General features: G+C 44.3%; 1 protein-coding gene across 1 annotated transcript in view; it reads right to left on the bottom strand.

Moving 5' to 3' along the window:
• The window catches only part of TASOR2 (transcription activation suppressor family member 2), a 71,398-nt gene that overhangs the window by 12,955 nt on the left and 40,369 nt on the right, over window positions 1-18,074 (bottom strand). Inside the window, exons 13-16 of the mRNA XM_049777525.1 lie at window positions 17,284-17,988; window positions 11,846-12,073; window positions 4,502-5,342; window positions 2,137-2,548 (exon numbers count right to left, since the gene is read on the bottom strand). Coding sequence (XP_049633482.1) covers window positions 2,137-2,548; window positions 4,502-5,342; window positions 11,846-12,073; window positions 17,284-17,988 — 2,186 coding nt within the window. The remainder of the gene's footprint in view (window positions 1-2,136; window positions 2,549-4,501; window positions 5,343-11,845; window positions 12,074-17,283; window positions 17,989-18,074) is intronic.

Here is an 18,074-nt window from a genome sequence, read left to right as displayed (position 1 = left end):
CTGCTGGTGGGAATGCCGTCTAGTACAACCTTTATGGAAAGCGATATGGAGATTCCTTCACAAACTGGAAATTGAGCTTCCATACGATCCAGCTATACCACTCCTAAGAATATACCCGAGGAACACAAAAATACAATATGAAAATCCCTTCCTTACTCCTATATTCATTGCAGCGCTATTTACAATAGCCAGACTCTGGAAACAACCAAGATGCCCTTCAACAGATGAGTGGCTAAAGAAACTGTGGTACATATACACAATGGAATACTATGCAGCTGTCAGGAGAGATGAAGTCATGAAGTTTTCCTATACATGGATGTACATGGAATCTATTATGCTGAGTGAAGTAAGTCAGAGGGAGAGAGAAAGACGCAGAATGGTTTCACTCATCTATGGGCTTTAAGAAAAATGAAAGACGTTTTTAACAGTATCTCAGAGACAAGAGAGATGAGGGCTGGTAGGTGCAGCTCATGACATGAAGCTCATCACACAGAGTGATGAGTGCAGTTGGAGAGATGACTACACTGAAAACTATCATAACAATGTGAATGAATGAGGGAAGTAGAAAGTCTGTCTCGAGTACAGGTGTGGGGGGTGTGGGGAGGAGGGAGATCTGGGAAATTGGTGGTGGGAATGTTGCACTGGTGAAGGGAGGTGTTCTTTACATGACTGTAATCATACAACTATAATCATATTTGTAATCACAGTGTTTAAATAAAGATAATTATAAAAAAAGAGTAAAATAAAACTTTTTTTTTTCTGGGGGACCACACCCAGAAAACAGGTATTTTCAGGGCCTTCTCCTGGTCTGTGCTTGGAGGTGACTCATTATAGTGCTGAGAGGCCATGTGGTAACAATTTCAAACTTGGCCTCAAGCATGCAAAGTATATGCTCTAAAAGGGAATTTGTGTGTGTCCCGAGCAAGAGGTCTTAAGTCTCACTCTCAGCCTGAGTCGGTACCTCCACCCTGGCCGCACAGGGTGCCACCAACCCTGCTAGCATGGGGCCTTCCCATGCCAAATCAGAACACATCTAAAGACCACCTGGAGGTCCTACCTATATCTCAGAATACCATCGGGATGAGGGATGGAATGAATAATGTCATGGGGGGGGGGGCGGAACAGTTAGTAAATTGTGCCTTTTTCCGTGAATATTATTGGAGATTTTTTTTTTTTTTTTTTTTGGTTTTTGGGCCACACCCGGTGGTGCTCAGGGGTTACTCCTGGCTGTTTGCTCAGAAATAGCTCCTGGCAGGCACGGGGGACCATATAGGACACCGGGATTCGAATCAACCACCTTTGGTCCTGGATCAGATGCTTGCAAGGCAAACACCGCTGTGCTATCTCTCCGGGCCCATTATTGGAGAATTTGAACTGAAAACACTTGTTTAAACCTATGAAATGTTTTGACTTGTGTGCTCATTATCATATGAATTCCCTAAAATGTCTGTGAGTTTTAATGCTCAGGGTCTCATTGCAGACTGAATTCCTGCTGTGTCAGGAGGCTGTGGTGGACCCCCAGAGCTCGGAGGAAATAAACCTGTGTTGCTGATTTAAAAAAAAGACAAAAATAAACAAAAAAACCATTTAGATTTTAAAAAAAGAGAGATAGCATGGAGGTAAGGAGTTTGCCTTTCATGCAGAAGGACTGTGGTTCAAATTCCGGCATCCCATATGGTCCCCTGTGCCTGCCAGGGGCGATTACTGAGCATAGTCAGGAGTAATCCCTGAGTGCTGCCGGGTGTGACCCAAAAACAAAAACAAAAAAAAATAGACTTTAAAGAAAAGAAAACCATCCTCCATCAAAACTCCAGAGAAAATATAACAGGTGCTAGTTAGTTAGCTCTACTAAAAAAAAAAAAATTGTCTCAAATGATACAAATCTGGTATGTGACACTATCATGGTGGGCTGAATCAAATGACCACTGTGATTTTCTTCACTTTGATTTTTTCAGTTGAGAGCATTAACACTCCAGCTGCAGAAAACTGCGGCTGAGGTAAACAGTAATTTCTGCATAATCCTTAATAGAGTAAGAACACCCCCACTCCACTCCATCAATGCCTGGTCTTAACTGATTTAATACAAATGTATAAAACATGAACGTCTCTTCACACTTTAATGTCACCTTCACTCACCTCGTGACTACAAGAATAGATGAAATTCTGTCTTTCTGGCAGCTCTGACTGTTCCTCTCTTGCACACACTTCCTCCTGATCATTCTGGATCCAGAGTTCCAATCCTCTGGCTGATGGTGGTTTAAGGAGAGGAGGAACTGTGTCAGTGTCAGGGAAGCTTGCAGTCGTCTGAGCTGTTGGGGTGACACTATCCTCTGACAGTGTGTCCACATTAAGGAAGTCCTCATTTTCACTGAGTTCCAAAGAGTCTGATGTGCTGTTGAGAGACACATACTTTGCTGGGTTGCTGTGTTCGACCACTCTTCGAGATGCCCGCAAGATTTTGTTGGGACCACTGTAAAACAGAGCCACCCACATATGAAGTAAAAGCTTTACTTCCTCCATGTTATCGGGTAAGTCAGCATTCCAGGGCCTGAGGGTTTTCAAGCAAACAAAAGCATAAGAAATGGTTATTTTAGTTGACTGTCTTAGCATAAGTAAGTGCTTTCATGATTAATCTTAGCTAGTTTTAATTTTTTGGTTTTTTTTTTTTTGGGGGGGGGGGCGGTTTGGGTCACACCCCGTGGTGCTCAAGGGTTACTTCTGTCTCTGCGTTCAGAAGCCACTGCTGGCAGGCTCGGGGACCAAATTGTATGCCAGGATTTGAACCACCATCCGTCCAGTGTTGGCCGCAAGCAAGGCAAATGCCTTACAGCTATGCTATCGCTCCAGCCCCGATAGTTTTTATTTTTAAAATTAAATACTTATACATGAAACAGGTAAGGATGGAATTGATTCAATTAAGTATTCAGTATTTAATCCATTCATTCCTATGATAGAGAAGGGAACTGACAAAAATGCTCTATGTGGTCACTACCACAAACACCTCTAGATTCCTGATAGAATATTTCCTTTCCAACACCCTCTGACTTCAATCTACCTATTATGTGAATCAAGTTCCATAACACCATCTTCTTGTTTCTCCTCAGACTGGTGATGTAGGTGGGAAGGTAATCGCACCTGACGGTGCTCAAGGGTCCTGGCTCTGCACACAAGAATCACTACTGGCAGGGCTCAGGGGATTATATAGGGTGCTGGGGATTGAACCCGGATCAGCCGCATGCAAGGCAGACACTATCACCGCTATGTTATCACTCTGGCTCCAGTTAGTAGCATTTTTAGCAACAGTAGTAGAGAAATCTACAGAAACCATAGATCTTAAACATTCATAGTGGCCACATTCAGAGGAACAGGACAGCAGAGCTCTGGAGTGCTGGAAGCCTGTAAGTGAGAGATTCAGGCCAAGGAGCACATGGAAATTCAAGTATGTGCTCTTCTTACCATAAGAAAAAAAAAAAAAAATTTGGGGGCCGGGCGGTGGCGCTCGAGGTAAGGTGCCTGCCTTACCTGCGCTAGCCTAGGAGATGGACCGCGGTTCGATCCCCCGGCGTCCCATATGGTCCCCCAAGCCAGGAGCGACTTCTGAGTGCATAGCCAGGAGTAACCCCTGAGCGTCACCGGGTGTGGCCCAAAAACCAAAAAAAAAAAAAAAAAAAAAAAGAAAAAAAATTTTGAGGGGGGTGGAGTAGCCACATCTGCAGTGCTCAGGTTTAATCCTGAATAGGTCAACCCGGTTTATTCAGAGCAACCTGCCCAACTTCAGCAAGATAAATTTTTCCATACATTTTTCTGTATCTTACTACTTCACATTAAGCGCCAGTTTTAATATTCTAATTCAAACGCCAAGAAGGCTTCAACAGAGGATTTCAAGTGTGAAAAGCAGTTTACAAAGCTGAGGTTTTAAAACAAAACCAAAAACAAAATTAAAAAAAAAAAAACCAGGGGCCTGAGTATTAGCGCAGCGGTAGGGTATTTGCCTTGCACACGGCTGACCCAGGATGCACCTGGGTTCAATTTCCAGCATCCCATATGGTCCCTCAAAGCCAGGAGCAATTTCCTAGTGCATAGCATCACTGGGTATGGCCCAAAAACAAACAAAAAACAAATCTGAAGTTTTCCAAGAGACACTTCCCCCCATGTGATCAATGACAAGATAGTTGCAGAGTCAGGTCCACCATCAGGACAGAAAGCCTCATGTTCTTTGGCACTGAAAATTCCCTCCTGCCACAAAGCTAGCACTAGTACTGTTCCACCTCACCACACTGATCTCCACAAGTTTTTGGGTATTTTGGGGGGGGGCCACACCTGGCATCGATCAGAGGTCTCTGCACTGAGAAATCTTCTCTGGCAGGCTTGGTGGACCATATTGGATGCCAGGTATTGAACCCGGGTCGCCCACATGCAAGGCAAATGCCTTACTGCTGTACTATTGGTCTGGCCCCTCTACAAAAGTGTTTTATGCTCTGCATCGTGTCCTGACACTTACCCATGTAATGCTCTCAGGACTGTTTTTTCCAGTGGGTTGTTGGTGTACTTGCTGTCCAAGCTGAAAACATACTCTGTCTCACATTTGATAGTGACCTTAAAGGACCCTTCACAGGGAAACACTGTGCGAGAGCAACAAAATTCTCTCAGGCTGGAAGACAGCAACCCAGCATTCTGCTTCAGGAGAGGGTACTCAGGAAGCTTCTGAAGAGGAGAGGTGATTTGCTGATGCCGAAATGGCATGACTTTTCCAACAGGAGTTCCAGCATCAGAGCCTTTGGTGCTATTCTTAGCAAAGGCTGGGCCAGGCGCCCCTCTCTGCTGTAACTGCTTCTTTGAGTGCTCTGTGACAATAAGGGCGTAAGAATGTTCCACAGCAACAACTGATTTTTGACTCTGAGAAGTTTCCAACCTTTCCTCAGGCGTGGGCTGCGCTTCCACAGGGGTTCGGCTGATGGGGTCTGATGTGGAGAGACCCTTCTTGTTAGCAGCAGGTTTGGCCAGTGTCCCACCTCTGGGATGTCGGGCTCCCCGGTGATACACATGGTCAGAGGTCCTCCGCAAAGAATGCTCTTTAGAACTTAAAAGATCTTTTTGTGGTAACTGAGAGGAGCACGGAAGGTCCCTGGTATCAGAGGATGAGGAGGCAGAGGTAGAGGAGCTTAATGCTAGATCAGCTAACATATTTAGTGCTTGGGAGTCACAGCTGACATCAGGGTTTTCAGGGTGATCTTTGGGAGTCCCCAGGACTTTTTCTGGTTCAGCTGTCTCTGTGTTAGAAGCATTTGCTGAAGCAGCTGATGAAATTTCAGATTGAATCTGTGAAGTCCTTTCTTTGTTGGCTTCAGTGTAAAAGAAAAGACAAAAAGAACATTTTTATAGAATCTATTCTTGGCCATATTATTGTGGCTTGGTGAAAATCAAAACATTCATAAAAGCCTAACACACTATTATAGTTTGCATATTGAAATTACTCTCACACTGGGGTCTCTCAACTCCCCCAGATGTCTTATGTCTTTAACAGAGAAAAAAGTATTAAGAATGCATAATTAGGAGCCAGGGAGACAATATGGGAGGTTAGGTGCTTATCTTGCATGTGGCCAACTTGGAACAGTTATTTTTCCCAGAAAACACCACAAGAGATCTCCAAATGTAGTCAGGAGTGAGATTTAAGTTCAAAAACAAAAAAATAAGAAAAAAAATATTTTAAGATTCCCTTCTATGGGGCCAGAGCTATATAGCACAGAGGCAGAACATTTGCCTTGCATGCAGGCTACCCAAGGTTAGGTTCCAGGATACATAAGGTCCTGTGAGACTGCCAGTAGCAATTTCTTAGCATGCAGCTGGGTGCCCCCCCCCTTTTTATACCAAAAAACAAAAACATTTCTCTACCTGCAAAGTAGCCATCTCCTTATCAATGAATATTCTCCTTTCTAAAATAAGAAATCTATGTATTTGCTGCTGATCCCCTCCATATGCTTTCCAACATGGCTGCTGAGAACAACCCCACTCAGAAGTCTGTGGAAGTCACTTCAACACAGGTGAGCTGACCAAGCCCACGAAGAGCAAAGCCAGAGGAGCCCAGTCCCTCCAATTTCCTCCCGGGACTCACACATCCTCTAGTCAATAATTCCCCAGCAAAACATGTAGAAAACATCACACTATAAACGTGACAATGGGGAAACAGCGCTGGTCAACATCATGCACAGAGAATGATGATGGCAGCTCTGATGACCCAAAAAATGCCAGGGGTCGGAGCGGTGGCACAAGCCATAAGGCATCTGCCTTGTGTGTGCTAGCCTAGGATGGACCACAGTTCGCAGTTCTATTCCCTTGGCGTCCCATATGGTCCCCAAAGCCAGGAGCAATTTCTGAGCACATAGCCAGGAGTAACCCTGAGCGTCACCGGGTGTGGCCAAAAACAAAACGAAACAAAAAACAAAACAAAACAAAAAAATATCAAGCACTAATTTAGCCTCTCAGACACAGAGTTTAGAGAATATGGAGAATGTTCATAGAACTCAAAGAAAGCATGGATTGAACTGAATGAACCACAAATAAGAATCAAGAGGAGGCCGGAGTGCTGGCACAAGTGGTACGATATGGTGTTCGCCTTACGTGTGCTAACCTAGGACAGACCCTGGTTCAAAACCCTGGTGTCCCTTATAGTCCCCCAAGCCAGGAGCGATTTCTGAACGTATAGCGACCAAAGAAAAAAGAATCAAGAGGATATGAAAATAGAAATGAGAAAACTCGGGGTCGGCGAGGTGGCGCTAGCCTTACAAGCGCTAGCCAAGGAAGGACCGCAGTTCGATCCCCTGGTGTCCCATGTGGTCCCCCCAAGCCAGGGGTGATTTCTGAGAGCTTAGCCAGGAGTAAACCCTGAGCATCAAACGGGTGTGGCCCAAAAAAACCAAAAAAAAAAAAAAAAAAAAAAGGAAATGAGAAAACTTCAAAGTGGAATAAAGGTCTGTAAAACTTGGTAGGTAAAATGAAAACCTCACTGGAAAGTCTCTCCAATAGAGTAACAGCAGCTGAAGACTGAAAAAAAGTGAACTGGAAGATGAATTCACATAACTCCACACAACAGAAGAGATTGGAAAAGAGCCTTAAAGCAAACAATCAGACAATGGAAAAAATACTCAAAGGATATGAACAGATAAAAATAGAAGTCTTTGATAAATTTAACAGAAACAACATAAGAATTGTTGGACTCCCAGAGACCCAGGAAGAAAATCGCCAGGAAGAATCAATAGTCAAGGACATCATTACAGAGAACTCCCAGAGCTAAAGAGTGCATGCAGCCAAATCTTGCATGCCCTAAGAGTACCAACTAAAAGAGATCCAAAGAAAAGCATCCCAAGACACATCTTAGTCACAATGATGAATCCCACATATAAGGAAATAATACTGAAAGCAGCAACATCAGGGCCGGCGAGGTGGCACTAGAGGTAAGGTGTCTGCCTTGCAAACGCTAGCCAAGGAAAGATCATGAACGCGGTTCAATCCCCTGGCGTCCCATATGGTTCCCCCCAAGCCAGGGACAATTTCTGAGCACTTAGCCAGGAGTAACCCCTGAGCATCAAAAGGGTGTGGCCCGAAAAACCAAAAAAAAAAAAAAAAAAAAAAAAAAGAAAAGAAAGCAGCAAGCTCAAAAAGGGAAACTACACTCAATAGAGCATCCTTAAGATTTATAGCAGATCTGTCATACCAGACCTTCAAGGCCCGAAGGCGGTGGAGGGATATAGTGACAAAACTCAATGAAGGAGCTGTAGAGATAGCACAGAGGTAGGGCATTTGCCTTGCAAGCAGCCGACCTGGGATGGACCTGGGTACAATCCCCAGCATCCCATATGGTCCCCCAGGAGTAACCCCTGAGCACCATGGGTTTTCCCAAAAACCAAAAAAAAAAAAAAAAAAAAAAAAAAAAAAAAAGCTCCATAAAATGAATGCTTCATCTAGAATACTTCACCCAGCAGGACTTACACATTCAGGTTTAAAGGAAGCATACAGCTTCACAGACAAATAACAGCTAAGAAACTTTACAGAGATAAAGACTTTACCAGCCTTAAAAGAAAAACTGGTCTACTTTAAGACGAGATAGACCAAGAGACACACCAAAGTCCTACACAAAGATGACACTAAATCCCATGACAATTATCTCTCTCAATGTGAATGGACTAAATGGACCAGTTAAAGAGAGACACAGCGAGGCAAAAATGGATCAAAAAGCGGAATCCTGGGGCCGGGCGGTGGCGCTGGAGGTAAGGTGCCTGCCTTGCCTGCGCTAGCCTAGGACGGACCGCGGTTCGATCCCCCGGCGTCCCATATGGTCCCCTAAGAAGCCAGGAGCAACTTCTGAGCGCATAGCCAGGAGTAACCCCTGAGCGTCACAGGGTGTGGCCCAAAAACCAAAAAAAAAAAAAAAAAAAAAAAAAGCGGAATCCTATACATGGAATCTATTATGCTGAGTGAAATAAGTCAGAGGGAGGGAGAATGACGCAGAATAGTTTCACTCATCTATGGGTTTTAGAAAAATGAATGATATTTTTAGCAGTATCTCAGAGACCAGAGAGATGTGGGCTGGAAGGTGCAGCTCATGACATGAAGCTCACCACACAGAGTGATGAGTGTAGTTAGAGAAATAACTACACTGAGAACTATCATAACAATGTGAATGAATGAGGGAAGTAGAAAGCCTGTCTCGAGTACAGGTGTGGGTGGGGTGGGGAGGAGGGAGATCTGGGAAACTGGTGGTGGGAATCTTGCACTGGTGAAGGGAGGTGTTCTTTACATGACTGTAATCATACAACTACAATCATATTTGTAATCACGGTGTTTAAATAAAGATAATTTAACAATAAAAAAAGTTTTAAAAAAAGCTGAATCCAACATTCTGCTTCGCTGGGGGCCAGCGAGGTGAGGCTAGAGGTAAGGTGTCTGCTTTGCCAGTGCTAGCCTAGGACAGACACGGTTCGATCCCCTGGCGTCCCACATGGTCCAAGCCAGGAGTGACTGCTGAGCGCATTGCCAGGAATAAACCCTGAGCGTCACTGTGTGTGGCCCAAAAACAAAAAAACAAACCAAAACAAAACAAAACAAAACACACACACACACATCTGAATAGTAAGAACATAGATTCAAAATTGAAGGTTGGAAAAAAAAAAAAAGAAATAAAAGAAATAAATTTAGGGCCCGGAGAGATAGCACAGCGGCGTTTGCCTTGCAAGCAGCCGATCCAGCACCAAAGGTGGTTGGTTTGAATCCCAGTGTCCCATATGGTCCCCCGTGCCTGCCAGGAGCTATTTCTGAGCAGACAGCTAGGAGTAACCCCTGAGCACCACGGGGTGTGGCCCAAAAACCAAAAAATAAAAATAAAAATAAAAATTGAAGGTTGGAGGACAATCATGGAAGCAAACTCAAAAAATCTAATCCTGGATTCCCACATGGTCCCCTGAGCCTGCGAGGAGCGATTTCTGAGCATAGAGCCAGGAGTAAAAAGCTGGAGTAGTCAAATAATAGATGACACAACAACTATAAGGGGCAAAGATGGATATTTTAAAATAATCAAGGGATATGTACAACAGAAAGAAATACCCCTAAACATATATGCACCCAAAGAGGAACCTTTAAAAGAAGACATCAGTAGCAACACAATAATAATGGGAGAACTCAATACCACCCTGTCACCCCTTGACAGGTCAATCAACATGAAACCTAACAAGTATATACTAGCTCTTAAAGAAGAAATAGAAGAAAGTAGCTTTATCTCTCTATCTCTATCTCTATCTCTATCTCTCTCTCTATCTATCTATCTATCTACAGAGAGAGAGAGAGAGAGAGAGAGAAAGAGAGAGAGAGAACACTCTCAATCCACAGAAAACTGGATACACATTCTTCTCCAATGCACATGGGTTATTATCCAGGATAGACCACATTGCTGGCCCATAAAATATACCTCCATAAAAAAAAAAAAAGGATAGAAAATGCACAAACAACCTTCTCAGATCATAATGCACTGAAATTAGAAACGAACTACAGGGGCTGGGCGGTGGCGCTAGAGGTAAGGTGCCTGCCTTGCCTGAGCTAGCCTTGGATGGACTGCGGTTCAATCCCCCGGTGTCCCATATGGTCCCCCAAGCCAGGAGTGACTTCTGAGCGCATAGCCAGGAGTAACCACTGAGCATCACTGGGTGTGGCCCAAAAACCAAAAAAAAAAAAAAAAAAGAAATGAACTACAAACAGACACAGAGGAAAAACTTTGACAACTGGAAATTGAACAGCTCACTACTAAATAACCAGTGGGTCAGAGATGAAACCAAAAGAAAAATCAAAAGATTCCTGGAAACAAATAAGAACGAAGACACAAATTATCAGAATTTGTGGGCCAGAGAGATAGCATGGACATTAGGCATTTGCCTTGGATTCAGAAGGTCGATGGTTCAAATCCCAGTGATCCATATGGTCCCCAGAGCCTGCCAGGGGCGATTTCTGAGCATATAGCCATGAGTAAACTCTGAGCGCTGCCAGGTGTGACCAAAAACAAAACAAAAAACAAACAAACAAACAAAAAAAAAAAAAACAAAATTTGTGGGACACAGCAAAAGCAGTACTAAGAGGAAAATTTATAGCTTTATAAGCATACACACATCAGGAAGAAAGGGCCCACATAAATAACTTAATGACACAACTTATAAAATTAAAAGTGATCAACAAAATGAACCAAAAGTAGGTAGGCAGAAAGAAATAAAGCTTAGAGCAGAAACTAATGAAGTGGAAATCCATAGAACAATTCAAAAGATCAATAAAAGCAAAAGTTGGTTCTTTGGAAAAAAATCAACAAGACTGATAAACCACTAGCAAAGCTCACAAAGAAAGGGAGAGAGAAAAACTTAATAAACTGAATCAGAAATGAAATGGGGAGATCACTACAGATACTACAGAGATTCAAAGGGTAATCAGAGACTACTTTGAGAAACTCTATGTCACAAGAGGACCTGGAAGAAAAGGCCTGCCAGGAGCAATTTCTGAGCGTGGAGCCAGGAGTAACCGCTGAGCACTGCGGGGTGTGACTCAAAAACAAAAAGAAATGAAAAGGGGCCAGAGTGATAGCACAGCGGCATTTGCCTTGCAAGCAGCCGACCCAGGATCTAAGGTAGTTGGTTCAAACCCCAACCTCCCATATGGTCCCCTGAGCCTGTCAGGAGCTATTTCTGAGCAGATAGCCAGGAGTAACCCCTGAGCAGTGCCGGGTGTGGCCCAAAACAAACAAACAAACAAACAAACAAAAGAAATGAAAAAATTAAAATGGTAATCAAAAGTCTTCCCAAAAACGGAAGTCCAGGCCCAGATGGATTCATTAATGATTTTTTTTTTTTGGGCCACACCTGGTGGTGCTCAGGGGTGACTCCTAGCTGTCTGCTCAGAAATAGCTCCTGGCAGGCACGGGGGACTATATGGGACACCGGAATTCGAACCAACCACCTTTGGTCCTGGATCGGCTGCTTACAAGGCAAACACCGCTGTGCTATCTCTCCGGGCCCTCATTAATGAATTCTTTCAAATCTTTCAGGAGGAACTACTACCAAAGCTTTTCAGGCTCTTCCAGGAAACTGAAGAACAGAAACACATAAATTTCATTATTATCAAATGACCACTTTAACTCGTCAATATGTCCTGTTCAGACTTAATAAATTCCAAACAAAGGTGCTATTCCAATTATGACTGGGAAATCCAAGACCACAGCAGAATGATTTGTAGATTCTCACAGTGCCCACTCTTTCGTTATACTATCTTGCAATCTCATTCATGGTAGTGTCTGCCTTTGCAATAAAGTATTTCTTACCGGGCTGAGGTGGCGTTTTGACTTTGGGAGTCTGATTTATCCTCTGGTTTTTCGAAGATTTCTGCAAGGGCAGTTTATTCTTTAGAACAGCTGTGACTGTCGATTTGTCTTGCTTCCTTGCTCTTTTAGAATTTGTTGCCACTGGCACTTCTTTAGGGATGGGAGCACCTTGGTCTTTCGGATTCCGTCTTGTGGTTGGTACAACTTGTGCCGCTAGCACTTCAGCACCTTTGGGAGAAAAGACTATGTTCCACAAGGGGACATATTAGCATCCTTTCCCTTTCTTTCTTTCTTTTTTTTTTTTTTGCTTTCTGTGTTATCTTAGTAATGGAAAGTAAAATATAAAATCAGGGGAATTTTATCATCCTATGCTTTAAAAACAAGAGTGCCCAGAGGAGTTTAAAGCAGACCCCAGGCTTTCCCCAATTCCCGCCCACTCAGGAGGGAGGGTTAGCATGGGGGCGGTGAACTTCTGGGCTTCCAGCTCTCTAAAGATCTCTTTCCTTCCTGGGAGCAGGGAGCTTTTGCCAGCATGGGGAATGGCAGGCCTCTTCCATGCCAAAGGCCTTTTTAACCAGGCCTAGGAGGGGTACGGGGCTTGGGTCACCCTTGTGCCCCTTCCATCTCCTTCCTCCTGAACTCCAGGGCTGCATGCCCAGGGGACCAGTGAGGTGGGTGCTGGCCCCAGGCTTTCCCCAATTCCTGCCTGCTCAGGAGGGAGGGTTAGAGTGGGGGTGGTAAACTTCTGGCTCTCAGCTCTTTAAGGATCTCTTTCCTTCCTAGGAGCCTCGAGTTTCTGCTAGCATGAGGAATGGCATAACAAGAACACAAGAGGGGCTGGCTTCAGAAAGTCGGAGGCAACTTTCTTTCCTACCCACACCCAATGTGAGACCGCGCAGGGTCACAATTATAGAAATTATAGACAATTATTTGGATATCATTGGGTTTAATCTGTTTCTCATATACAGAACGTCTATGTTGTATACTTTCCTTCCTCCCTTGGCTCTCCATCCAGAAGCTCATTTTTAGTCCTTTACTCCTCAATCCCACTGCCTATTACCTCACATTTAACCATTTTTTCCCTCAGTTCTTGACTCCCCACAAAGCACATAATTATCCCCAAACTAGCTGCCAACTAGCTACCAAAGTGAAAAAATAGACTCTCAGACTGAGAAGAAACCAGTACTCTGTTCCTACTTATCTACTCTCAGCAGCCTCCTGTTCTCCACCTTCCTTCACTGTGTAACTGTGGTTGCTACCATACTAGGATTCTGATTAGTTCCTACTCAAAGGTATTTTCTGATATGGAACTGCATTTTGCAGACTTCAGAAGGCCAAATCACAGACCAAAGTGGCATCCTGTATTCAGCACCCTCCTCCCGACTATTTCTAATGACATAAAAGGGACTTACATATCTCCTTTGAATATCTTAGATGTATTCCCTTAACCGCTATAACTTATTGAATATCGTCTTATACAGTGACAATTGTGCCCAAGGTTTATTCGTGTTTTTTTTGTTTTTCTTTCTTCGTGATCTGTTCAATAAGGAATTCTGGTAGAAGAGTCTTTCACCTTAGAATTCATGTTAGAACCAAGTTAAGGGGATTGTTGGACTTATTCCCCTGGCTCCCCAGAGGCACCAATATTACATTGTGGCATTGTTCCTCTTTTGCATAGGCATGTTAAAATGGGAAAATACTAAATATGCAAACAAGTTCTTATCTAATAGAGATAGGAACACAAATTTTGTAATGCAGTTGGGCCTTATACCCTGAACACTGGCATAATGACTTGGCTCAGGTCTCAGAAGAATGGGCATTGCCCATATAACCCTGAATCATTGACCATCTATGGAAACAACTACAATTGTCTATATCACCAGGAAGCAAACCTCTACCAGGGAAGACCCTGGCATTGACTTACTCCAAGGAGTGTTCCCTTAACACTCAGATGACTCAGCAACAGCAACAACCTGCTTGCAGGGCAGGACGCTCAGCATCTAATGGTGAGGTGAAATTAGAGGAAGCTCCACATCATCCTGACTTCGATGAAGGAAATGCACAGAAACCAGAATCTTTAACTACAGAAACTGTACACCAACAACAGCTAATGTGCAAAAAAATTTCACCATGACCATAGAGAATGTCAGAGGTTGGATAACCTAGTATGCCTGGAACCCAGAGTCAATCTTATGCTAGAAAACTTCAGGAGTAAGGTCTCCTTGTATTTAGGCCAAGAATTTTTTTCCCCCATCTTACCCGTGTGTGTGTGTGTGTGTGTGTGTGTGTGTGTGTGTGTGTGTGTGTATATTTTTTTTTGGGGGGGGGGCCCACACCCGTTTGACGCTCAGGGGTTACTCTTGGCTATGTGCTCAGCAATCGCTCCTGGCTTGGGGGGACCATATGGGATGCCGGGGATCAAACCGCGGTTCATCCTATGCTAGCGCTTGTTAGTGCTTGCAAGACAGACACCTTACCTCTAGTGCCACCTTTCTGGCCCCATATATATATATAATTTTTTGGTTTGGTTTTTGGGCCACACCCGTTTGACGCTCAGGGGTTACTCCTGGCTATGCACTCAGAAATTGCTCCTGGCCTGGGGGGACCATATGGGATGCTGGGGAATTGAACCGCGGTCTGTCCTACACTAGTCCATGCAAGGCAGACACCTCACCTCTAGTGCCACCTCTCCAGCCCCATTATATACATATTTTTATCTTACCCATATTTTGCTGGGCTTATGCAACAATAACAATTGCCACTCTCACGCTGTTATTACTTTTTTTTTTTTTTAAAAAACTCTTATCCTTTTTTTTTAAACAAAAAGAGCTTACTAAACTTTCTGCTGGTCCTTCAATGAATTCATTGTGAGTCAACAATTTTCAAAAAATATTCCTTCCTTTCTCTTTCATCTCTTTAGTTTTCTTTCAATTTTCTATTTTTCTAAAACATGTTGCTTTTGGCCTTCCTAAAAATGTATTAATCAGCTATGTCAACTATGTAATGCATTTTCTTTAAACAAATTAATTAAACAATAGAAACAAAATAAAAACAAAAATAAAAACAAGAGTTCTCACATAGGGTAGGGGCCGGAGTGATAGCACGGTGGGAAGAGTGTTTGCCTTGCAAACCTGGGTTTGTAATTGACTAACATCCCATATATTCCTCTAAGTCTTCCAGGAGTGACTTTGAGCACAGAGCCAGGAGTAACCAAGTACAAAAAAAAAAAAAGTTCTTACATAAACATAAAAAAAATGGACTTGCTAAAGATAACTCTTATGTTTCTATCAGGTAAAGAAGAAAAGCACCAGAGTAATAACTTTATAAAAATAAAACAGCACAGGGGCTGGAGCAATAGTGCAGTGGTAGGGCATTTGCCTTGCATGCGGCTGACCCATGATGGATCTCTCTTTGATCCCCAGTGTCCCATATGGTCCCCCAAGCCAGAGCGATTGCTGAGCACATAGCCAGGAGTAACCCCTGAGCATCACTGGGAGTGGCCCCAAAACAAAAAAACAAAAACAGAAAAATAAAAATAAAACAGCACAGATTACAAAAGGAATAAAAGGATGTGGCTGAAGTTTGGGTCCTATTATACAGTTAGCTAAAATTTTTGCGAAATGTTTGGAATTCAGGGCCGGAGAGATAGCATAGAGGTAAGCCATTTGCTTTGCATGCAAATGACGGTGGTTCAAATCCCGGCATTCCACATGGTCCCCCATGCTTGCCAGGAGTGATTTCTTTCTTTCTTTTTTTTGGTTTCTGGGCCACACCCGGTGGTGCTCAGGGGTTACTCCTGGCTGTCTGCTCAGAAATAGCTCCTGGCAGGCACAGGGGACCATATGGGACACCAGGATTCGAACCAACCACCTTTGGTCCTGGATCGGCTGCTTGCAAGGCAAACGCCTCTGTGCTATCTCTCCGGGCCCTGATTTCTTTCTTTCCTTTTTTTTTTTTTTTTTGTTTTTTTCAGGCCACACCCGTTTGATGCTCAGGGGTTACTCCTCCTGGCTAAGCGTTCAGAAATTGTCCCTGGCTTGGGGGGACCATATGGGACGCCGGGGGATCCAACTGCGGTCCTTCCTTGGCTAGCGCAGTCCTTCCTTGGCTAGCGCTTACAAGGCAGACACCTTACCTCTAACGCCACCTCACCAGTCCCAACCAGGAGTGATTTCTGAGCATAGAGCCAGGAGTAACCCCTAAGCACTGCGGGTGTGACCCAGAAACCAAAACCAAAAAAAAAAAAAGAAAAAGAAAAAAGTAATGTTTGGAATTCATTTCAAAAGCCATGTAACAGCAGCAAAAACTTTTTTCTTATTTAGGGGCCACACCTGGTGGCTCTTCAGGCTTATTCCTGGCTTTCTGCTCCAGGCTCACTCCTAGCAGTATTCAGGAATCCCCCTGCTCTGATTTGGGGGTTTTCACTGGGTCTAGACCTTAGGGATTCACACATCAAGTGTGTGCAGTACCACTGAGCCATCACATAACCTTCTAGTTAGCAGTTTAAGGTCTCTGAACCTCCACCTGCATCTCCCACTTTTAGGGTGGTGGTGGTTTCTTGACCATACCACACACATCTATGCCCAGGACCTATTCCTGGCTTTGCGCTTCAAGGTCACTTCTGAAGGTGCTCCAGGAGCATGAGTGTTCAGGGACTGAGCCAATGTCTGAAAAGTGCAAGGCAAGAACCTTACCCCTTACCCATTTAGCCAGTCCCACCTCTTCCACTTATCCAAAGCCTTAGAGTGGTGGGAAAGAACTGTGGCTAGCCGGGTAGGTGGCGCTGGAGGTAAGGTGTCTGCCTTGCAAGTGCTAGCCGAAGAAGGACCGCGGTTCAATCCCCCGGCGTCCCATATGGTTCCCCCAAGCCAGGGGCGATTTCTGAGCACATAGCCAGGAGTAACCCTTGAGCGTCAAATGGGTGTGGCCCAAAAACAAAAAACAAACAAACAAACAAACAAAAAAAAACAGATAGCCAGGAGTAGCCCCTGAGCACTGCTGGTGTGGCCCAAAAACAAAAACAAAAAAAGAACAAAAAGAAATGATATATTGGGGCCGGGCGGTGGCGCTGGAGGTAAGGTGCCTGCCTTGCCTGCGCTAGCCTAGGATGGACCGCGGTTCGATCCCCCGGCGTCCCATATGGTCCCCCAAGAAGCTAGGAGCAACTTCTGAGCGCATAGCCAGGAGTAACCCCTGAGCGTCACAGGGTGTGGCCCAAAAACAAAAAAAAAAAAAAAGAACTGTGGCTAAATCTTCTTACCCATGCAAGTGGGTTTTCAAGCTATTATCCCATTCTGCCACTTCCATCTTGTTACCTGGCAAAGTTTCCTGAGCCTGCAAGGAAGGTCAGCATCTCTACCAAGCTCAAGGGGTGTTGCAAGCTGTGTGCACACACACACACAGGAACGACCTGGTGCAGGCACACACAACCCATTTACCTCTCTTCCGCTTCTGAGGACAAGGTCCTTTGACGAGCTTCACAGTGGTCTCGAGGTCAGACGCCTTCTTGGCCACAACAGCACTTCTTTTGGTGGGGAGACGACATGTGTTCACCTTTTCACTCTGTGCTGTGGAGGGGGTGCTGGCTTTTCTCTTAGGCTGAACTCTCACAGCTGATGCCAGCCCCAGTGGAACCTTGGTTCTCTGGCTTGCTTCTTCAGAATTCTTTTCTGCTAGCTTTTGTCCTCCTACTTCCGATTTGAGGAGTTCAGGATCCGGAGTATTAGCTAATGAGAACCCAGCATCACAAATTCCATCTGAGATACAGGGGGACAGAGGATGCCCTGCCAATAAATCCAGAGCGGCAGATACTTCCAAAACATAACCATTAGGATTGGAAAGGTAAGACCTCAGCTGAGTTAGGGAATGTGAGGGGCACTTCTTGGCGATGGGAGCCAGATCCAGAGAACCAGGCACACTGCCAATGGTCACCAACTCGTTTTCTACATCCTGTGGTGCAGTAGCCAGTGAGGGGCTTTTATCCACCTTGCATAATTCCTGAAGGCTTTTCTTGACTAAGCTGTTTGGGCAGATTCCTTCTTCAGTACACAATTTTTTTGCTTCAAGCAGGGCACGGGTAAGGGCAGGTAAAACAGGTGTCACCTTCAATGAGATGTCATCTTTAACTTTCAAGTCTTTCACACCTAAGACACATATTCATATGAAAAATAATGAAGTTTATGTTATCAAATCACGAAGAAAAAGTGAAGTTTTAGGGATGGTTAAATGT

Source organism: Suncus etruscus, chromosome 7, assembly GCF_024139225.1.
Source record: "Suncus etruscus isolate mSunEtr1 chromosome 7, mSunEtr1.pri.cur, whole genome shotgun sequence".
NCBI classification, from domain to species: Eukaryota; Metazoa; Chordata; class Mammalia; order Eulipotyphla; family Soricidae; genus Suncus; species Suncus etruscus.
Note: the sequence above shows the minus strand (reverse complement) of the source record. Positions and strands in the feature narration are given on the sequence as shown.